The following is a 23,906-nucleotide window of genomic DNA, read 5'->3' as shown; positions in this document are numbered from 1 at the left end:
CTGGTCTTTCTTTTATATGAGGTACTTGAAGTAGGTGAATGACACAACTAGTTTTACTTTTTTAAGAGGAATACTTGGACGACAGTGGGAAAGATGGATTTCAGAGGGTTCAAACTAGAAGCAGGAAAAGCAGTGACTAATTGCCACATTAGTTCATTAAGAGTTAGTGAGGCCTGACACCACGGCTGGGAGGAGGAGGCTCAGGAAGAATTTAGATGCTGGAGTCCGTAGAACTGGACGGCTTTTCCTGTAGGGCAGGACGGAGTGTGTGTGTGTGTGTGTGTGTGTGTGTGTGTGTGTGTGTGTGTGTGTGTGTGTGTGTGTGTGTGTGTGTGTGAGAGAGAGAGAGAGAGAGAGAGAGAGAGAGAGAGAGCTGAACACTCTGGGATTCTGGGTGAGGGGAAAGCAGCACTGTGGAATCTTTAGCCAGCATAAGGATGAAGGGAAGAACATGTCTGAGACACAGCAAGGAAGACGTCAGCTTTAGATTGAGTTTGAGGGACCCGTGGGACATCTAGCTAGAGATACCCAGGGGACAGCAAGATAGGCATTTGCAGCCCTAGGAAGAAGCCAGGACCAGAGACAGGGGTTTGAGACTCTTACGCATTACAGTGGTAGTAAAATGGTAAGAGTGGAAGAGACTGTTCAGAGTAAAATGAGCAGGGATTTAAGGGGAGGTTGAAAGGAGTTTAAAAAAGAGACCAAGAAGCAACCATTAGAAGGTAGGAGAAAAACAAAGGGAATGATGTCACAGAAGCCAAGCAAGTGGAAGGATTGGTCAATACTGTCAAGTGCAGCAGAGACTGACAATTTCAGTGACGTTGGCAACACGAGCCTAGCGGGCCCAGATTCAGTGGAGGTGGGACAGAGGTGTCCCAGTACAGCTGAAATTAAATGGTGCAGACCTAGGCAGAATTACCTTCAGTGCTCCTCCACTCTCACCCACCATTCTTCTTTCTTTAACTTTTCCTCCTCTGGTTATGTTCACCTCCCAGCATTTCTAATCTACCTAATTCTACTCAGAAACAGGAAAGGGTCTGGTATCACCTATTTGCACTTCAGTACAAATTGGCCCATCTTCTCCACCCTGATTACTTGTACTTCAGACTTACCCTTAATGGGAAGCAATTTCAGGTATAAAGGCAGACTGTGCCTGCCTCTTCCTGAGGATAGCCTGCTTTGATAAGCGTAAGATACTTGATAATTGTGATGGGGTGGCCAAAGGCAGATCAATGGTTCTGTCCATTCCTATGGGGGTCTCTCTGTTCCCTTGAAGGGCCTTCAGCTCAAGCTGCTGAAAGCCAATTCCCAGGAATTGTTGCGTTAAGATCTAAAGCCTACCCAGAAGGCGAGTTTCCTTCCTCTGGCCTCCTTTGGCTAAGCTTAACTCTGACCTTCCTTGAGTCCTCCAGCCTCACCTCAACTCAAAGATCTGCCCAAAGAAGGCCCAGAACCCAGACCTCTCTTCCAAGTGCCCTTCTCCTCCTCTCCATGCCATCTGTTTGTTCAGCCCAACTTGTCTATATTTGATAATCCTAGTTCTTTCCCCACAATGGTCATTACGGCAACAGCTCTCAAATTTTAGTGTGCAGGCTCAGCTGGGGAGCTTGTTAAAAACACGAGCAACCTCACAACCAGAAGTCACCAACATACTATATCTGGATCGGGGCCGAGGAGTTTGTATCTTAAACCAGCGTCCCAAGGGTTTCTATCTGATGTTTGCTGGTCATTAGACCACACTCTAAGCAATAAGATGAGAGACAGCCACATAAATATAGAGGGCAATTATGACTACCACAGTCTAGCAACTCAGCCACTCTGGGCCCTTAACATTCATGATACAGGAGACTGATCCTCCAGGAAAGGAAAAGCTGAGCTGCTCCTCAGGGAACTTTCAGAAGAGAGGCAGGAGGGACAGGGAGGGACACTGGTTTCTGGGGAGAGTACAGGAATGTGGTAGCGGGCGCTGGGTATTTAATACATGGGTGTCAAAGACAGAAATCAACAGGCTTTTATACCAAGGACCTAAACAAAAAAATTATAAAGATGTGGTTTGGTCATAGGAAAGGAACAATAACATCATTAGGAGTTTGACAATTTATGCTTGTCCCCTGTAGAACAAGAAGGATTACATTAAACTGTTTTCTAGTTCATTACTCCAACAGCACATATCTGTTCAAGTTTTAAAAATTGTAATGACAACTAGACATCATACTTATCTGGAATAGATAGCACATGAAAATTGTGCCCTTTACCATATAGGAAAAAATGCAAAAAATACATACTTCATACCATTAAGAAGTCACTAGAAAACAGTCCAACATAAAAAGCATTACCTACAGGGTCGTTTTAAGACAGTATATTTTGAGACTATAAAAGTGCAAAAGGCAAGACAAGCGCTTCACCTAACTTACTTCAGTGCTGAGAGCTAAAAGGTAATCAGAATTCTGAGGACTATACATCATCTGAGTCAGAGGATGAAAAGGGAGATTGGTCTGAACAAAGTTCTTTGCAAAATCGGATGACCTGAAGATTCTTCCTCCGGGACTTCCTCCCGACACTTCTGCTGTTAAAATCACCTGATCAGGGAGAAGGAAGTTCGGCATCAGGGTATAATACTATGAAACTACAGCAAGTTCTTGCACCATTTTCACCAGACATTTGTTAAGAAAATTTCAGTTCCAAAAGTAAGAAGAGTTAAAAAAACAGATTAATTGGTACACTCTACTCCTTCAAGTATTAGTCTGATCAAAAAATACTGTCCTGAATTGAGCCAGTACATTATATCTATGAAGTTGAGCCTGGTCAGTTTGAGATTAGCCAGTTTCCCCAAAGACTAAAATGTTGCCTTAAGATGTATACCTTATAATGCTAAATAACCACCACATAATTATGAAGAGTTTTGGTGCCTCTTGGACAGGGTCCAAAAAAAGAATCTGTGTGCTAAATTCCATTCTTTTGTGATCAGTATTAAATCATGTTTAATTTTTAAAACACAGTAATAGTAAACTAAATATATTGCTGTGTACCACTGGATCATTCAAATATCAACATCTGACAGCCCTGTATATGGTATCATGCACAGCTTTGTATATGTGTGAACGAGTCTCACCTTCCCAGAGTTCTCAGGACCAATAGCCATGCCAAATTCAGTCCGAATGAAGGTGTTATTGATGAGATTTGTAATATCCTTAAAGTTCTTTCCATAGTCCTCACTGAGAGGAAGAAAGAAAAGACAAATTTAGAATGCAGAGGTCACGGACACTGTTGGGTTCCCACCCAGCTTCCATCACTCTCGCCGACTTTACTGAAGCACTCACCCTCCTCAAGAGGTCACAGCTTCAGGGAAGGTGATTCTACCCGTACCTCCAGTGGTGGGCCTGATTAGTGGAAAGAAGTTCCAACCCCTCATGGGTGATGGGGTCAGGAGTGAGGGGGTGATCCAGGCTGAGCCAGTAAGGCAAAAGGGGGGAATTGGGGTCTATTAGGAAACACATTTAAGACAACCACCTAATGAAATGATCTGTCTTCCTTTAGATCAGTGGTTCTTAACCAGGGTATTTTTGCCCCATCCCCCAACCTCACCAAGTAAACATTTGGTAATGTCTGGAGACATTTTTCATTATCATAACTCAGGGTTGAGGTGCTACTGGCATCTAGTAAGTAGAGGCCAGGGGTGTTGCTAAACATCTTACAATGCACAGGAGTCCCATAAACAAAGAATTATCTGGCCCCAAATGTCAACAGCACAAGGTTGAGAAACCCCCATGTTGTAGCACGTGAATGCAAAACAAAAAAGTGCTATAAGCATTCTGATACAATGAGAACACAACTTGAAGATGAAGCCAACATAAGTGGACAGCACTGCTGAGGCAATTCTGGAATTCCAGAGAAGCAGAACCTACGACCCTGGATTGAATTGACCCTGAAACCCATCCTGCCTCTGTATTTAGTTATGAGCCATGAATTCCCTTATTATTTAAGCTAGTTTGAGTTGGGATCTCTGGTAAATGTAGCCAAAGGCTTTCTAACTAATCTACCAATGCACAGTACTCACAATAAAGCTGTAAGTTAAGTCCCCCACCAAAGTTACCATCCCTAAGCACAAGTCTCTTAATGCGTGCAGCACTCAGCTAGGGAAGACAAAGAAACTTAATCTCAACTCTTGGGTTGGTAAAGCTTTTCCCAAAAGTTCATTCCAACAATATCTTTGAGAGGTATTAAATTCCATGTTTAGATTTCAAAAAATAAAAGAAAACAAAGTCAGTAGCTGTTTAATTTTGACAGGTTTAATACTATACACAGTTCTGTTACGATATATAATGCTAAAATCTTAATATTCATTAAGTTTCAATGTCCACGAGTGATGACCACTATGTACTGCAAGTTAGTTGCCCAGTGATAAACGCAGTGTACAGTGGTCTTCAATGATAGTATATATGACTTAAAAGATGGTACAATTTTGGTAGCAGCCTCAACAAAGAAAGAATCACAGAACCACAGAACATGAGAGACACAAGGGACTGAAGAGTTCACCTTGTCCAAATCCCTCATTTCACACATGAGGAGGTTCAAGGGGAAGCAATTCATCAGAAGTCAACCAGTTAATTAAGGGCAAAATTGAAACTGCAGTCCAGTTCTCTTAACTCTCAGCCCCAAACTTGAGACAACTTTTAATTATGTGTTAGGAATTCTTCCTTTGCAACCTGCGGTCTTTCTCTTCCTTGCCAGGGATTGTGGCCTGGCAGGAAAGATCAGCTTATAGGGAGGTGGAGAGACACAGGAGGGAAGAATCTCTCAGTGTCTGTACACGTCCCCGACAGAATGCTAAAGCAAACTACATGGGACTTTAAGGTGTCTTCCCATCTCTCAGAACATACCCAGAGAAGAGTCCTAGGTAAATAAAACAGGGATTAGGTACCACCCAATTGATTCCCGTACTACTCTTTCTTGGCTTTGGAGTACAAAAGTTCTTATCTTCCCAACAGCAGGCCAGGAGATATGCATAGGGACTTCCCTGGCGGTGGCGCAGTGGTTAAGAATCCACCTGCCAGCGCAGGGGACATGGGTTCGAGCCCTGGTCCAGGAAGATCCCACATGCCGCGGAGCAACTAAGCCCGTGCGCCACAACTACTGAGCCTGTGCTCTAGAGCCCGCGAGCCACAGCTACTGAGCCTGCACTCTAGAGCCCGCAAGCCACAACTACTGAAGCCTGCGCGCCTAGAGCCCGTGCTCCGCAACAAGAGAAGCCACCGCAATAAGAAGCCCGTGCATCACAACGAAGAGTAGCCCCCGCTCACCGCAACTAGAGAAAGCCCACGTGCAGCAATGAAGACCAAATGCAGCCAAAAATAAATAAATAAATACATTTATTTTAAAAAAAAAAGAGAGAGATGCATAAACATGTCCTAGTTCTACAGTGCCTGTATCATCAATAGCTCAGACAACGTCTTAAGCGGTCTGCAGTGGCTCGATTATCACCCGCTTACACGTTGCCGCTCCTTCACGACATCCCGGGGACCCTCCACAACCCTGCTGACAAGTCTGCTTGCTTTTCAAGAACTTGGCACAACAAACACATCCCTGCCCTTCAGAAAAGGGAAGCGACATGAGCGAAACAAAAATGATCTGCTGCAACACTCTGACACTTTAGCCAGTTAAACAAACGGAACACAGTGGACTAGTTTCAACCTGGTAGGATTTAAAGCAGGGTTTTGTGGAGGCCGCATTGGGCTCAGGGATATATTTTAATATAGCACTTTATTTTAAAGTAGCTTTATTTTTTATCAGCATTATATCAGCATACATGATGTATCAGGAAGAGGAAATCAATGAAACACCCTGAAAAATAAATCACTTTTCAAATTCCATATGATAATAATAGAGATATGAACAGTAGTCAAACATTAACAAAGCCCTATAAAACCATCTGTTTTAGAAATAAGTCTTTTTAATAACAATTCTATACCTCAATCCTAATATCTGCTCTTTCTGGTTACTAAAAATAAATGATCACTTTTGCTTAAATCTGTGGTATAAACACACATAAGAATATGTACATTTATAACAAAAAATAGTGCTGGAATACAAATATTTTTGGAATAGAGCCTAATACCCCCAAAGAACATGAAAAATCTAGACATTTAAATAAATGGGAAAAGAAAAGGTAATCACCACATGGAGTCCTGGTAAGATATAGCATCAAAATTCCTAGTAAGTAGAGAATGGACTTGAGGACACGGAGAGGGGGAAGTGTAAGCTGGGACGAAGTGAGAGAGTGGCACGGACGTATATACACTACCAAATATAAAATAGATAGCTAGTGGGAAGCAGCTGCATAGCACAGGGAGATCAGCTCGGTGCTTTGTGACCACCTAGAGGGGCGGGATAGGGAGGGTGGGAGGGAGATGCAAGAGGGAGGAGATATGGAGATATATGTATACATATAGCTGATTCACTTTGTTATACAGCAGAAACTAACACACCACTGTAAAGCAATTATACTCCAAAAAAGATGTTAAAGAAAAAAAATGTGCTGAATGGATAAACCAATGAATAAATGAACGGATGCAAAAAAAAATTCCTAGTAAGATGAAAGACTCAGGAGGGCATTTTTCCAGAAGATTCACATGCTGACTGACACTCAACCCAAATGTCAATAGCCAAGGATTACATCTTTGTTTCTGAGAACTTTTCATTTACAATAGAGAGGAACTTGTGACACCTGGCATCTGACCTGTAGACATTTAACGAGAAGTAACAGTAAAAGAATCCTGGGGCTTCCCTGGTGGCGCAGTGGTTGAGAGTCTGCCTGCCGATGCAGGGGACACGGGTTCACGCCCCGGTCGGGGAAGATCCCACATGCCGCGGAGCGGCTGGGCCCGTGAGCCATGGCCGCTGAGCCTGCGCGTCCAGAGCCTGTTGCTCTGCAATGGGAGAGGCCACAACAGTGAGGGGCCCACATACCGAAAAAAAAAAAAAAGAATCTTATAATATCTCAGAGAATCTTATATTTTACTTTTCTCAACAATCAAAAAACCACAAATATCCTCATTTGGTTCGCTTTCAGGACTAACCATTTCTCTACTCCTTTAGTTCATTTTTGCCATGATTAAGTCACTATACATTATTACATAAAAGCAACAAGGATGACAACTAAAAAAATGATAGTTTTATAGTTTTCACTAATGGGGAAAGCTTATACAGTTAATCTTCATGATTCACAAATTCCATACCTGCAAATCTGCCTACTCACTAAGATTTGTAACCGCATACTCTTGGCACTTTCCTAGTCATTTGCAGACATGCACAGGGCAGAGAAAAAAATTTGAGTCAAAAATGTTCCCACCTGAGGTCCAACAAGGGGCCACTCTGCCTTCTTGTTTCAGCTCTTATACTATGCCTGAGTATCGTCCTCACGGTCTATATAGTACCATGCATTTTGCATTTTTGTGCCTTTTGTTGGTGCTTTGCTGTTTAAATAGCCCCCAAGCATAGTGTTGAAGTGCTGTTTACTGTTTCTGGAGAAAACACGTGAGTCAGATAAGCTTCTTTCTGGCATGAGTTGGCTGTGAGCTCAATGTTAATGAATCAATAATACACATAAGGTATCTTTAAACAGAAATACACACAAAACAAGATTATGTACTGATCAACTGATGAAAATGAATGTTGTGGTCAGAGGTTTGCAGGAACCTAATTCTGTATTTCCCCCAGGAGCAATGGTTCAGTATTCACTAATTCAGTATTCACGAAGACTGTAGAACATAACTATGGTGAATAATGACAATTAACTGGATTGAGATTTCCAGTTAAAAGATCAGTAAGGAGAATGTAGGTTATTAAAATGTGCCAAAAGAATCACAGACCTGAAATCACTGCCAGGTAAAATTGGCAGAACTTGAATTTACATTAAACTAAACTCCTAATACTTCAGTCTCTTTTTTTACCCCAAGTGTCTGATGCTACCTTATGTGCTTTTATTTAATATTTCATTGTGTGTTATCCTTACTGGAAAAGGATGCATGTTTTCTATAGCTATTTTGAAAATATAAGAGGGAAAATAAAGAGGGTAAAATATTGTAAGTAAAATCACAAAACTTTTTTTATCAGAAGGAATATGAGTATGTAACTGAGGTCCTTATTTTGCTTTGATAAACAAGACAACCCGAAGAATAGGTATTTTCATGGGAATATTTCTTAAGTGACGAAAACCACCTCGTTTCATGATTTTTATATGCCCTAGGTTTGTAAAAGTGAAGCTATAGTAAAATGCCATCATCATACATTTCAATAAACTTTTTCTTTAAGAAATAAAAAGCAGGAAAATATATTTTGTAGATGGAATTTATGCTAACCTTGTAACTAAAATATGCAGTCATTGTTAATGATCTACTGCAGTGAAAACTGAACCAAGCATATCATTAAAAATGTTGTCATAGGGGCTTCCCTGGTGGCGCAGTGGTTGAGAGTCCGCCTGCCGATGCAGGGGACACGGGTTCGTGCCTCGGTCCGGGAGGATCCCACGTGCCGCGGAGCGGCTGGGCCCGTGGGCCATGGCCGCTGAGCCTGCGCGTCCGGAGCCTGTGCTCCGCAACGGGAGAGGCCACAACAGTGAGAGGCCCGCGTACCGCAAAAAAAAAAAAAAAAAAAAAAAAAAAAAAAAGTTGTCATAACGACATGCCTTGGAGAAGTTGGTTTACTGAACTTTGCTTTAATATCTGTTCTATATCTTTAAGTTATCCTTTTTTTTTTTTTTTTTTTTTTGCAGTACGCGGGCCTCTCACTGTTGTGGCCTCTCCCGTTGCGGAGCACAGGCTCCGGACGCGCAGGCTCAGCGGCCATGGCCCACGGGCCCAGCCGCTCCGCGGCACGTGGGATCCTCCCGGACCGAGGCACGAACCCGTGTCCCCTGCATCGGCAGGCGGACTCTCAACCACTGCGCCACCAGGGAAGCCCAAGTTATCCTTTTTTTTAAAACCTCAAGTAACATCCTGAAAAACTTACGTTGACTATGGAATAAAATTTAATGTGAAATCTCTCAGAGATTCCCTTATTAATTTCCAAAATCTGAACAACTCTCAACAGGAAATAGAAATCACAAATAAAATAGCCCAGCAGTTTTCTGGTAATTTGGTACAGAATTTTGCTGTACATAATGCTTACATGTGCTTTACTAAGTAGCTAATCTTACAATGAAAGGTTAGACTCAAGGCGCCATAAAACAAAAAGGTGCAAAACATCTTTTAGTTGCCAAAAATCAAATTATCACCTTAACTGTAGCTAGTTATTTCCTTTTTAACTTCATATTTGCAAGTGAGAGGCAAATGTACTTTATAATCTATTATATGAATTAATATTACTTAACAGAGAATCAAACTTTATACTATTCAAACATGATTCCTTTTAATTGAAGATATTAATATACTATTCAATTCTACCCAAACACTAATGTCTAGGGACTTTATTTCCCAAATCTTTCAACAATCCTCTTTCACAACCTGACGACTGAAGTATGCTCCAACTCTGCACAGCTAACAGAGACAACTTCCTTCTCCTTGTGTGCGCCTCCATGCAGTACTACTCAAGGCAGGTGGCATGTGATCAGCTGCCTTCTATTTGAATCCCAAATGAACCTTTGAGTACATAAGATGTAGCACAGAAAGATAATCCAATAAATAATACAATCATTAAAGCTGTGAAAAACAGAAGAATCTTCAGAGTAGTTTCAACAGGCTTTTATTTTATTCCTCAGTTAGGCAAGCTCAGCATATTCAGGACTCATTTCGATCAAACTGCTCCCTCCCTTTCCCATTTCTGAAGCAACATGTGCCTCTTGGCTGGTGTGTCCAACAACATGAGTCACTTCAGACCAGGCCAGGCCAGGCCAGCCCAACTGGAGAGGCAACAAGGAATATTTACAGTTTCCACCTAAACTCTGGAAGAGTTTTCACTTCACAGCAGGGAGGAAGTAATTAATATTCAAAATGACCTTTGTAAAACCAACCAAACAACCAAACAACCCGCTGTGCAAAATGAAGAAAAAGAACCTTAGTAACATGATAGTATACCAGAAACAAATAGGATTGCTCTCTGGTAAACTGCATGTTAGTGGTTTCTCACAGACTAGACAAATATAGGATGGAAAAGGGCTGAGTCAGATGGTGGTAGGTATTTAAACAGTAACATAGTGATACCATTTTGTTTGGTTTGGTTTTGTCTCAAAGTAAGCACAACACTGAAAATCAAAAGAATAGGAAAAGAAGTCATGAAAACACATTTCACTCCCCACGGGTATGAGGCAGGTCTGTCAGGTCCAGTTCTAGCCACAGGATTAAAGAGCACTATAGAGACTAAAGAGTGAATTCAGAAGGCAAGCAAAAAAATGGCTCAAGCAACAGATTTAGGAGATAATTCAACCAAGAGAAGGAGTTTATAAAGGCTTCAAAACATGTAGAGATCAATCAGAGAGGAGGTTTTCATTTGCTACCAAAACATAAACTGGAAATAGGCATCTTCTGTGACATATATGTGTGATGTTGATTACAGCAGCATTAACAATAGTGAAAAAAGTAGCTACAACTTAACTGTCCAAGAGAATAATGATTAAATAAATTCTTTCAACCTAACAAAAATGATGGGTTACTAGCAGAGAGAATATGATAAGTATCATGGTACGAGCACTGACCAATCAGAATGGTTATAGTTTGCAACGCCAAGCGTTACTAACACCTGCATGTTGGCGGGGAAGGGGGGTGTGCATCTGTAGAAGCCACGGAGGCACCTGCTGTCAGGCACTTTTTATCAACTGGTTCGGAAGGCTTTCAATTCATTTAAAAAACTCTACCACAGTGCCAGTACATGCTGGCTACATACCATATCTGGCCGTTGGCACGGTAGCAGCTAAGAGCACCAAGTTCTTACTCCGTGCCAGGCACCGCAAAGCGTAACTCGCGGCAGCTCTAAGGTGGCCGCTATTATCATCTTTCCTTTACAGACGTCCAAAAAGACTCAGGGAGGTTAAATGACTTGCCCAAGTTCATTCTGCTCACAAATGACAATGCTGAGATCCAATCCCAGGCCTATATGCCAATAAAATTTGGCAACTTTACACTATACCATGTTGCTTCCTAGACTATCTAGCCATATGGTATAACATTATAGGGGAAAAATCAAGATAATAAACAAGATTACTTGACTTTAGGGTGAATTTTTTCTTTCTTTTAAAATTTCCAAATGTTTTATAATATGGTTACATCGCTTTTTTAAAAAAATTTATTTATTTTATTTTTGGCTGTGTTGGGTCTTCATTTGTGCGGGCTTCTCATTGCGGGGGCTTCTCTTGTTGCAGAGCACAGGCCCTAGGTGCACGGGCTTCAGTAGTTGCAGTGCGTGGGCTCAGTAGTTGTGGCACAGGGGCTTAGTTGCTCCGCGGCATGTGGGATCTTCCCGGACCAGGGCTGGAACCTGTGTCCCCTGCATTGGCAGGTGGATTCTCAACCACTGCGCCACCAGGGGAGCCCTGCTTTTTTTTTTAATGAAAGGTGCATTGGTAAGAAAAACTGTATCATAAAGAAAGATTTTACAACAGCAAATTTTTTTAAAAAATGGAAAGAGTTATTAAAGTTACAAAAATTTTAATGCATTTCTTCCCTTCTAAAACAGGATACTTTTCATATGTCTGAAATGGTTCAACTACTGTTCTAACTTAATAAACAAAGTCACCTATAAATTATAGCCCTTCTAGAACTAGGATTCTATAATACATTGTCAATCTTTATCAAACAAATCAAAAATATTATTAGTCTAAGAATTATTAGAGAAGGCAAGCCATTCATTCATTCAATTAATATGTACTGCCTGCCTGCTATGTGTCAGACATTTGGCTAGTTGCTAGAGAACCCCAAGTTAGTCAAGAACCTGCCTTCATGGAGCGTACAACAATTCCAAGATGGCAATTCCTTCTTGGCCTATTTTTAAGCTAAAGTCACTGTGTTAAAGGGCAGAGAGCACCATCTCCAGGCTCAGGAGCAGCAGTCAAGGGTCACCTATTGGGGAAGGGAGGTTGGGCTGATCTATCTCAGAGTTTCACTCCCACCTTGGCCAAGACCAACAATCAAAAAAGAACCCTGAGAAAGTATGATGGCTCCTGGGAGATCCTTTGGCCCTGAGGGTAATTTCTGTGTCATCTGCTGAAATGTCAAATTTCTTTAGGTCTCTAGGGGAAAAATGGGATAGAAACAAATGATTGGGAAGACAATCAACAACTTCTGGATATTAGCTGGTTTTGAATTTTATGGGTAAGGAAAAGAACCCTACTCTTTAACCAAACTATACTTTTTTAAAAATTTAATTAATTAATTAATTTTTTATTTTTGGCTGTGTTGGGTCTTCATTGCTGCGTGTGGGCTTTCTCTAGCTGCGGTGAGCAGGGGCTACTCTTCATTGCAGTGCGTGGGCTTCTCATTGTGGTGGCTTCTCTTGTTGTGGAGCACGGACTCCAGGCACACGGGCTTCAGTAGTTGCAGCACGCGGGCTCAGTAGTTGTGGCTCGCGGGCTCTAGAGAGCAGGCTCAGTAGTTGTGGCGCACAGGCTTAGCTGCTCCGCTGCATGTGAGATCTTCCCAGACCAGGGCTTGAACCCGTGTCCCCAGCACTGGCATGGCAGGTAGATTCTTAACCACTGCACCACCAGGGAAGCCCCCAAGCTGTACCTTTGAGAAGATAATTCTAAAGTTTTGTGAATGTCACAGTACAGACTATGGTTCCAGAACATACATTACCACAATCATTACCAGGCACTTTGGTAGGTCTGATCTGAGAACCTCCTCCTGATCTAAAAACAATGTTTGGGGCTTAAAATGTTAGATTAAAAAAAATTCACTTGGGGGAATTCCCTGGAAGTCCAGTGGTTAGGATTCCACGCTCTCACTGTGGCGGCCTGGGCCTGATCACTGGTCGGGGAACTAAGATTCTGCAAGCTGTGCGGCATGGCCAAAAAAAAAAAAAAAAAAAAATTCACTTGGAAGATACAGTAAGTATTATAACTTCAGGGGTACAAAAACCATTTTTTGCTCATAATAAATAGAAAGATGGTTAAACACTAAGCTACCTCCCCACAAATATCCATTTAAATTAATATGCATGCACCCCCATAGACACTTCCTTCATCTTCCTTTGCTGTTCTTCCACTCAGTCAGGTCAACCTAATTTCCTTGGAACTAGTTCCCTTTTCATACTTCTTCAGGTTGCTAAGTAGATAGATATTAAAAAGTGTGCTGAGGGTGACAGTCTGGTGAAAATTTAAGATGGCCGGAAGATCTTTTAAATCAACTGTTGGATCCCATCATGTCGAGAAAAGCAGAGAACTTACATTCACAATGCATTACTCAGTCAGATGCCCCAATCATATGCTAGGCATCTCACCTTCGATATAGCTTGGACTGTCCGAAAGTCATAATTACCAGTGGTACATGGAATGTAGTCAAGACGAGAATGATCTGGAGAGACAAAAGCATGTGGTAAGAAACATAGTCCAATTACATGCTTGCAACAACTGACCATCTGAACGATTGCCAGGAGCCCTGCTTCGTAGTAGCCTACATTGCAATACTATATCTGAAAACCAAGAAGGACCAAGTGATTAGGGCTTACAGTGATTCAAAATCTCCACTCATTTTGTTGAGATGGTCTCATCGCCTACACTTGAAGCAGTGAGACAGAGCTAATCAACTCCACATTACAGTGAAGGAAGGATTTAACTATTTTGTATTCACATTATTGTAAGATATTCTCAAGCAAGAATCATCTCTCTGCTTACAGAGGCTAGAATAGGGTGGATGCTCTAATAGAAGTCACTATGTCACATCGGTCCTTTTCTTCTTCCCCTGGCCGTTAGCTCTCCATGAAATCAATTTTTTAAATAAGCATTTTTCTAGAGAAAAATATGCATGAAGGTAAGACTGTGAAAGATTAGAACAAGAGGCTAGGGAGTCTCAAATAGCCATATAACAAATCTTGGAGACAGCAACTGTCTTAGATAAATGGATAAATCATGGGAAACAGGGAACAACTCAAATTTTAGAAGAAAACGAGACCTGCTTGAAGAAATTCTACCAGGAACTTAAAAATTAATTTATAACTTACTCTTCAGTGCCAAAATTATATTTCTTTCAGCTCTTGATACAGCCATCACGTGCCTCAGTGCTCTGATGCACACATTACTGGAATACTACAGGGGCATGAGCTATGGTCCCTGACGTTGTCAGGCAGGGTAATAACCGACACAGGTAATGCCAAGCCCTGATTCAAGACTTGAGGCCAATGAATCCTCAGCATCCCTCCTACTAGGAGATGGGCTACATAGTAGGATGGATAAGGGGGAGCTTATTGACTCTCCCATTCCCCCGATCCTGGCAGTACCTCCTCTGTGGTAGGGGAAGGGACAAAAGATGGAGCTAACAGCGATAAGCCCATGGGTGCTACAATCCTTCAACATTAACTGTGGGAAACGACACCGGAACAATACAGTTTGGAGGAAAAATGCCAAGATGTGTAATGTGCAGTTTTCCGCTTCCACACAGAAGTTTTCCCTAGTACTGTAAGTCTCCCTTTTCACACATAGCACTCTCTTTCCTCTTCCTTCTTCTTGCTCATCTTGATGCCAAGCAGCCACCAAGGACTAAAAAGGTGTTTATCTTCCTATTAGGGAAGAAGGTCGTCACAAGATGTTCCTAGTTCTAAAGCAAAACAAAATCGACCACAGCTTTCTGAAAGTCTGTCCAGCAAACATGCATTTTCTACGATTGAGGTTGGAGACAATTTCAGAAGGTAAAACACTTAGCGCTTAAACTCCCCAAATCTACACCATCTTCTTGTTAGGTTGAATCAACAGACTCAAAACATTACTTACCCCAGTGGTATCTCCAACCCAGGACAAGGATACTGAGCCACTGAGATCATCAAACACATGCTATAAGGGAAAAAAAAACCTCAATTTAGAAATGACATCTCCTCTTCAATCTTTGACTTCTTTAAATAATACAGAACACTATTACTTTCAAAGTAATTATGTTTATAATTATAAGGGGATATGGATTCCTGGAACAAAAAAATTGGACAAGATAGTATTTAACCACTTAACCTAAATTACAAATAAGTTGGAAATTTCAATTCTCTCTCATACAAAGTAAGCCAAGCAGATGAGTTTTCTTCACTGCACCAGATGGGGAGATGGGATAATCTATTTGCCTTCTCCAACAGAACTAAATATAAAGATATAGAAAGTATTCTTAGGATATTTTAAAACAAGAGATCACAGCCCACAATGACAGATATAACTGTAACCCGATCAGCACAGTTAAAATTTTTCTAAGCAGCCTTCACAGTACAGCTGAATAGCTAATAGCTGGATTCCTTCTGCTTCTAGGCTAACTCACCCAAAATGACAAGGGACAGAAGCAAGAGTAAATGCCCTTGTTTCACCTTTTTATTTAATAATAACAACAACAATAATAGTATTAATAATAATAGAACAACCTTAATAGAGATGTGGTGAGTGAGGAGACAAAAACGGGAAAGCTGGTATATTATATCCAAAATACGGTAATCACATGGAAATGCAGCTATAATAATTATTGTAGGTGCTTCTGAGTTTTGGTTTTCAACTCCTTTCTTCTCTATTTTTAAAATAATATACATCCATTATAGAAAATGTGTACAATAGATATAATAAAGAAAATATAAATCATTCATAATTCTATCACACAGAGATATTCAAGGTTAACATTATGTGTATAATCTACTAGTCTCTATCACTTTTTTAACTGATAAAGAAATAACACCAAAAAGGCAGCATTAGCACTTGGTAAAAATTTCTTACTATATATATAGAAATGTATATAGTAAGAAATGAAGATCCTTCCTGTTTCCCGCCACAGCCCCACCACCCAGAGGGGTTAGTAGTTTAGTCTATATTTCTACTAAATGTTGACGACTATGCTTTTCTTTTATGAAGACCTTATATATTATTAAGATTTAAAAAATCTTAAATATGTCCTGCCTTTCCAAATATGCGCAGTTCCTTAGGAGCTGAGGATATAATTTTATAGTCACGGTATGCCCTGTGCCTACCATGATACTTTGCATGCTCAATAGGCATTTGTTGAAAGTGATTATACATCCTTCCCAAACCACAAAGTTGATCTCAAAATAGAACATGTCCATAAGCAGCTGGTGGGATTCCAGCTGCTTGGTCACTCAAGCCACCATTCCCAACAGACAAGTCTGAAGAAACAGAACTCAAAACACTAACTGTTTTGCTTATCTTTTAATTTTCCTTTGTGGTCCTCCTAAATGGGCCACTGAATTCACCTATATTATTTCCCCCTGTGCTGTAAGTACCTCTGAGGTCGACAGAATCTCTTGTACAATCTCTGTAAATAGTACAATCAGTGCCACACAGACGGCTTGCTCAGTAAGTGCTGGTTAACTCTCAAACGCTCAGAGCTTCTCACAGCCACTGCAGGACAGAAAGGTTATTCATACATGTAAGCCGGCCAAGCATCTGAGAAAAAGTAGGTCTGCTAGAGACATCTGGAGCCAGAAGCTTAAAAACTGACACAGCAGCGTGTCTTGTAAGATGCCACACAGAGCAAGACAGCATGTTCTCTTGAGTGAGGATACAGTGTCTGAAATTACATCAATGAGCTCCTTGAGGAGAGCAGGAATATTCAGAGCTTCCACAAACACCAGATAGATCACATGGGCTAACAGTTACCTAAACAGAGGCTATCTTTCCAAGAAAGGTTCTGGGCAGAACAGCTGACTAGGATAAAAGAAAAATCCCATCCCAGGAGCTCTGGCTAGCTTGATCAAGCTTTCACTTTTCAGGCAATGCTCTACACACCTGACCCAATCGGCAGACACTGGAATTACTCACATCTTCCTACTGCTCAGTCACAGAAAGAGGAGGATTATTAGATGACGCTAGCAACCCTCAACTTAACCCGAACAAATCAAAGGATAGCTGACCTCATTCATCATCCAGAGTTCCTTTGGGAAAATGCAGGTGAAGTTCATGAATTACAATTGTGGTCTTCTGCTACCCTTAACCTTCCCTTCCCTTCCCAACAACCAATTAAATTTTACTTTTGAAAACACACAAACTCACTGAAAAACTCATCCACCTAGAGAAAAAAATGATTAATTTTTTATATTTCAGTTTTTACCACTCTTATACTAGAGAACGTAAAAGAGAAAAATGAAATCAGATCTAACAACAGACCAGAGCTCAGGTAGAAAGAAAAGGTCATATGGAAAGGAGACAAATCCAGGAGAATGGGGAACCAAGACCCCAGATACAATCCTTCCCCTTCAACGGGAGGATTACAGATGTCCAGGAAAAGGGTGGACAATCTGGTCATAGTTAGGAGACAGAATTTACAAATGTCAACAAAAGGCCATTAATTCTAATGCTTGATTATTTACCGTGTTTAACACAATGTACGTCACTCTACGTTACGGTAGTATCTTAGATATTTCAAAACGTGTGTTACTTTTAACCATAGCAACAAGAATCTTGTCTGCCTCCCTCACTAGACCTGAAGCCCATCTGGTGCAGGGACCAAGCCTATTCATTCTGGCAACTAATATATAGCAATAGCACATGGAAGACAATAAATATTGAATTCATTTCCTAGAAGAACTACTTGCAAAGCTCTGAAAAGGAGGATAATGAAGTGAAAAGATAAGGCCAGATCCACTTAATTTACCCAAGGCAGAAATGAGAATGAAATGTAGAAGTTCTATTCTGAGAGGACTTCTGCTTCTGGCCAAGATGGAGTAACATGGATCAGATTTACCTTCCCACCTGAAGCAACTAAAAAAGCACAGAATATATAAAACAACAGTCTTCAAGACACTGGACTTCCGGCAATGAAGGACAATGATCCCAAACGAGGGCCTACATCTGCCCTAGCTTACTTTCCGGAGATAATTTTCAGGCCACGGTACAAAGAAGAGGAGCCCAGGCAGAGCCCAGAGGTCTTCCTCACTTGAAGAGATGAGCTGATAGTCTGAGGAGGCCAAAGAGGCTGGAGTTCATAGCTCAGTGTATGAAAGAGGAAAGAGCTACAAAGAAAGAGAACAGTGCCAAGTGTTCATCTGAGTACTAATCATCACATGAATGATTCCCTGGCCTACCTGAGGCCAGGGAAAAACACACCTGAAAAAATTGAAGGAAACAGTATCTGTGTGTCACACAGGACCAGAAACAATTCCTGTTCCCAAAAATCACAGGAGAAAACCACACGTTTTACAAGGATTTGGACAGAATACTCAGAAGAGTTTTACCTTGGTAATGAAGGAAAATTAATCCTAGACTAAATGCTATACTAGCCTTGCCTAAAAAGCTTAAAAACAAGACCAAAAACTATTGTTAAGTAACCTAACTACATCCCAAAACAAAGTTCAAGAATATTTACAGGCATATTAAAATATGCAGCACCCAAGAGGATAAAATTCGCCACGTCCAACAGTCAATAAAAAATAACCAGGCATGCAAAGAAGAAAACAGGACCCATAATGAAGAGAAAAATCAACCAAACTGACCCGGAAATGACACAGATAATAAGATTAAGGACATTAAAAGTTATAATTATACTCCATATGTTCATTCAAGAAGTTAGAGAATAAACTAACACAATAGTGTAAAGCAATTACACTCCAATATAAAAGAAAAGAAGTTAGAGAACAGACTGAGCAAAGATAAGCATTAAATAAGGATACAGAAGATACAAGAAAAAGACTCAAATTGGACTTCTAGAGATGAGAATTACAACATCTGAGATGAAAATTATACTGGATAGGATTGACAGGAAATTAGACATTGTAGAAGAGAAGATTAACAAACTGGAAGACACTCCCAGTGGAAACTATCCAAACAGAAACACACAAAAAACGACCAGAAAGCTACAGTGCTGGACACCCTATGCCAAACAACTAGCAAGACAGAAACACAACCCCATCCATTAGCATCCATTGGTTCAGTGATAAAAATCTTAAAAGAATCCAGAAGAAAAAATGATTATTACATACAGAGGAACAAAGAATCATAGTAGACTTCTCTCCAGAAACAATGCAAGCCAGTGTATCAACATCTTTAAAGAATAGGAAAAAAGAAACTGTAAAGATAGAATTCTATACACAGTGAAAATACCTTTTAATAATGCAGGTCCTGGAGGAGCTGCAAGATGGTGGAAGAGTAAGATGCGGAGATCACCTTCCTCCCCACAAATACATCAGAAATACATCTACATGTGGAACAACTCTTACAGAACACCTACGGAACGCTGGCAGAAGACCTCAGACCTCCCAAAAGGCAAGAAACTCCCCATATACCTCGGTAGGGTAAAAGAAAAAAGAAAAAACAGAGACAAAGAATAGGGACGGGACCTGCACCAGTGGGAGGGAGCTGTGAAGGAGGAAAGGTTTCCACACACTAGGAAGACCCTTCGTGGGCAGAGACTGCGGGTGGTGGAGGGGGGAAGCTTCAGAGCCGCAGAGGAGAGCGCAGCCACAGGGGTGCGGAGGGCAAAGCGGAGAGATTCCCGCACAGAGGATCGGTGCCGACCAGCACTCACCAGCCCGAGGCTTGTCTGCTCACCCGCCGGGGTGGGCGGGTCTGCGAGCTGAGGCTCGGGCTTCGGTCGGATCCCAGGGAGAGGACTGGGGTTGGCAGCGAGAACACAGCCTGCAGGGGGTTAGTGAGCCACAGCTAGCCGGGAGGGAGTCCGGGAAAAAGTCTGGAGCTGCTGAAGAGACAAGACACTTTCGCTTGCCTCTGTTTCCTGGTGCGCGAGGAGAGGGGATTAACAGCGCCGCTTAAAGGAGCTCCAGAGACAGGCGCAAGTCGCGGGTATCAGCGCGGACCCCAGAGACGGGCATGAGATGTCAAGGCTGCTACTGCAGCCACCAAGAGGCCTGTGTGCAAACACAGGTCACTACCCACACCTTCCCTCCCGGGAGCCTGTGCAGCCTGCCACTGCCAGGGTCCCGTGATCCAGGGACAATGTCGCCGGGAGAACACACGGCGTGCCTCAGGCTGGTGCAATGTCATGCTGGCCTCTGCCGCCACAGGCTCGCCCCGCATCCGTACCCCTCCCTAGCCTTGACCTGAGTGAGCCAGAGCCCCCGAATCAGCTGCTCTGTTAACCCAGTCCTGTCTGAGCGAAGAACAGATGCCCTCAGGTGACCTACACACAGAGGCGGGTCCAAATCCAAAGCTGAACTCCCGGGAGCTGTGCGAATAAAGAAGAGAAAGGGAAATTTCTCCCAGCAGCCTCAGGAGCAGCGGATTAAATCTCCGCAATCAACTTGATGCACCTGTGAAATACCTGAATAGACAACGAATCATCCCAAATCGAGAAGAAGGACTTTGGGAGCAAAGATATATATATATATATATATATTTCCCTTTTTCTCTCTTTGTGAGTGTGTATGTGTATGCTTCTGTGTATGATTTTTGTCTGTATAGCTTTGCTTTTACCGTTTATCCTAGGGTTCTGCCTGTCTGGGGTTTTTTTTGTTTTTTTTTAATTACTTAAAAAATTTTTTTTCTTAATAATTATTTTTATTTTACTAACTTTATTTTACCTTCTTTCTTTCTTTTTTCTCTCCCTTTTATTCTAAGCTGTGTGGAGGACAGGCTGTTGGTGTTCCACCCAGGCGTCAGGGCTGTGCCACTGAGGTGGGAGAGCCAAGTTCAGGACACTGGTCCACAAGAGACTTCCCAGCTCCACGTAATATCAAACGGTGAAAATCTCCCAGACATCTCCATCTCAATGCCAAGACCCAGCTCCACTCAACGACCAGCAAGCTCCAGTGCTGGACACCCCATGCCAAACAACTAGCAAGAGAGGAACACAACCCCATCCATTAGCACAGAGGCTGCCTAAAATCATAATAAGGCCACAGACACCCCAGAACACACCACCAGACGTGGACCTGCCCACCAGAAAGACAAGATCCAGCCTCATCCACCAGAACACAGGCACTAGTCCCCTCCACCAGGAAGCCTACACAACCCACTGAACCAACCTTAGCCACTGGGGACAGACACCAAAAACAATGGGAACTACAAACCTGCAGCCTGTGAAAAGGAGACTGGAAACACAGTAAGTTAAGCAAAATGAGAAGACAAAGAAACACACAGCAGATGAAGGAGCAGGGCAAGAACCCACCAGACCTAACAAATGAAGAGGAAATAGGCAGTCTACCTGAAAAATAATTCAGAATAATGATAGTAAAGATGATCCAAAATCTTGGAAATAGAACAGAGAAAATACAAGAAACGTTTAACAAGGACCTATAAGAATTAAAGAGCAAAAAAACAGAGATGAACAATACAATAAATGAAATTAAAAATTCTCTAGAAGGGATCAGTAGCAGAATAACTGAGGCAGAAGAACGGATAAGTGACCTGGAAGATAAAATAGTGGAAATAACTACCGCAGAGAAGAATAAAGAAAAAACAATGAAAAGAATTGAGGACACTCTCAGAGACCGCTGGGACAACATTAAATGCACCAACATTCGAATTATAGGGGTCCCAGGAGAAAAAGAAAGGGACTGAGAAAATATTCGAAGAGATTATAGTTGAAAACTTCCCTAATATGGGAAAGGAAATAGCTAAGTCCAGGAAGCACAGAGAGTCCCATACAGGATAAATCCAAGGAGAAACATGCCAAGACACATATTAATCAAACTATCAAAAATTAAATACAAAGAACAAATATTAAAAGCAGCAAGGGAAAAACAACAAGTAACTCATAAGGGAATCCCCATAAGGTTAACAGCTGATCTTTCAGCAGAAACTCTGCAAACCAGAAGGGAGTGGCAGGACATATTTAAAGTGTTGAAAGAGAAAAACCTACAACCAGGATTACTCTACCCTGCAAGGATCTCATTCAGATTTGACGGAGAAATTAAAAGCTTTACAGACAAGCAAAAGCTAAGAGGATTCAGCACCACCAAACCAGCTTTACAACAAATGCTAAAGGAACTTCTCTAGGCAGGAAATACAAGAGAAGGAAAAGACCTACAATAATAAACCCAAAAGAATTAAGAAAATGGTAATAGGAACATACATATTGATAATTACCTTAAATGTAAATGGATTAAATGCTCCAACCAAAAGACATAGACTGGCTGAATGGATACAAAAACAAGACCCATATATATGCTGTCTACAAGAGACCCACTTCAGACCTAGGGACACATACAGACTGAAAGTGAGGGGATGGAAAAAGATATTCCATGCAAATGGAAATCAAAAGAAAGCTGGAGTAGCAATTCTCATATCAGACAAAATAGACTTTAAAACAAAGACTATTACAAGAGACAAAGAAGGACACTACATAATGATCAAGGGATCTATCCAAGAAGAAGATATGACAATTGTAAATATTTATGCACCCAACATAGGAGCACCTCAATACATAAGGCAAATACTAACAGCCATAAAAGGGGAAATTGACAGTAACACAATCATAGTAGGGGACTTTAACACCCCACTTTTACCAATGGACAGATCATCCAAAATGAAAATAAATAAGGAAACAAAAACTTTAAATGATACATTAAAGAAGATGGACTTAATTGATATTTATTGGACATTCCATCCAAAGACAACAGAATACACATTCTTCTCAAGTGCTCATGGAACATTCTCCAGGACATATCATACCTTGGGTCACAAGTCAAGCCTTGGTAAATTTAAGAAAACTGAAATCGTATCGAGTACCTTTTCCGACCACAATGCTATGAGACTAGATATCAATTACAGGAAAAATTCTGTAAGAAATACAAACCATGGAGGCTAAACAACACACTACTTAATAACCAAGAGATCACTGACGAAATCGAAAAGGAAATCAAAAAATACCTAGAAACAAATGACAATGAAAACACGATGACCCAAAACCTATGGGATGCAGCAAAAGCAGTTCTAAGAGGGAAGTTTACAGCTATACAAGCCTACCTTAAGAAACAAGAAACATCTGAAATAAACAACCTAACCTTACACCTAAAGCAGTTAGAAAAAGAACAAAAAAAACCCAAAGATAGCAGAAAGAAAGAAATCATAAAGATCAGATCAGAAAGAAATGAAAAAGAAATGAAGGAAATGATAGCAAAGATCAATAAAACTAAAAGCTGGTTCTTTGAGAAGATAAACAAAATTGATAAACCATTAGCCAGACACATCAAGAAAAAGAGGGAGAAGACTCAAATCAATAGAATTAGAAATGAAAAAGGAGAAGTAACAACTGACACTGCAGAAACACAAAGGATCATGAGAGATTACTACAAGCAACTCTATGCCAATAAATTGGACAACCTGGAAGAAATGGACAAATTCTTAAAAATGCACAACCTTCCAAGACTGAACCGGGAAGAAATAGAAAATATGAACAGACCACTCACAAGCACTGAAATTGAAAATGTGATTAAAAATCTTCCAAGAAACAAAAGCCCAGGACCAGATGGCTTCACAGGCGAATTCTATCAAACATTTAGAGAAGAGCTAACACCTGTCCTTCTCAAACTCTTACAAAATATAGCAGAGGAAGGAACACTCCCAAACTCGTTCTACGAGGCCACCATCATTCTGATACTAAAACCAGACAAAGATGTCACAAAGAAAGAAAACTACAGGCCAACATCACTGATGAACACAGATGCAAAAATCCTCAACAAAATACTAGCAAACAGAATCCAACAGCACATTAAAAGGATCATACACTATGATAAAGTGGGGTTTATCCCAGGAATACAAGGATTCTTCAATATAAGCAAATCAATCAATTTGATACACCATATTAACAAATTAAAGGAGAAAAACCATATGA

At 41.1% G+C, this 23,906-nt stretch overlaps 1 protein-coding gene across 4 annotated transcripts in view; it reads right to left on the bottom strand.

The window, feature by feature from the left end:
• The window catches only part of SORT1 (sortilin 1), a 74,436-nt gene that overhangs the window by 29,868 nt on the left and 20,662 nt on the right, over window positions 1–23,906 (bottom strand). For all 4 annotated transcript variants that reach the window (XM_022584152.3, XM_022584153.3, XM_022584155.3 and 1 more), the window contains exons 2-5: window positions 14,912–14,971; window positions 13,426–13,499; window positions 3,113–3,215; window positions 2,415–2,579 (exon numbers count right to left, since the gene is read on the bottom strand). In XM_022584152.3, coding sequence (XP_022439860.2) covers window positions 2,415–2,579; window positions 3,113–3,215; window positions 13,426–13,499; window positions 14,912–14,971 — 402 coding nt within the window. The remainder of the gene's footprint in view (window positions 1–2,414; window positions 2,580–3,112; window positions 3,216–13,425; window positions 13,500–14,911; window positions 14,972–23,906) is intronic.

Source organism: Delphinapterus leucas, chromosome 1 (assembly GCF_059928025.1).
Source record: "Delphinapterus leucas isolate spDelLeu-1000000601 "Yukka" chromosome 1, BTC_Dleu_Yukka2, whole genome shotgun sequence".
Lineage (NCBI taxonomy): Eukaryota > Metazoa > Chordata > Mammalia > Artiodactyla > Monodontidae > Delphinapterus > Delphinapterus leucas.
This window is presented reverse-complemented; position numbering and strand designations above follow the sequence as displayed.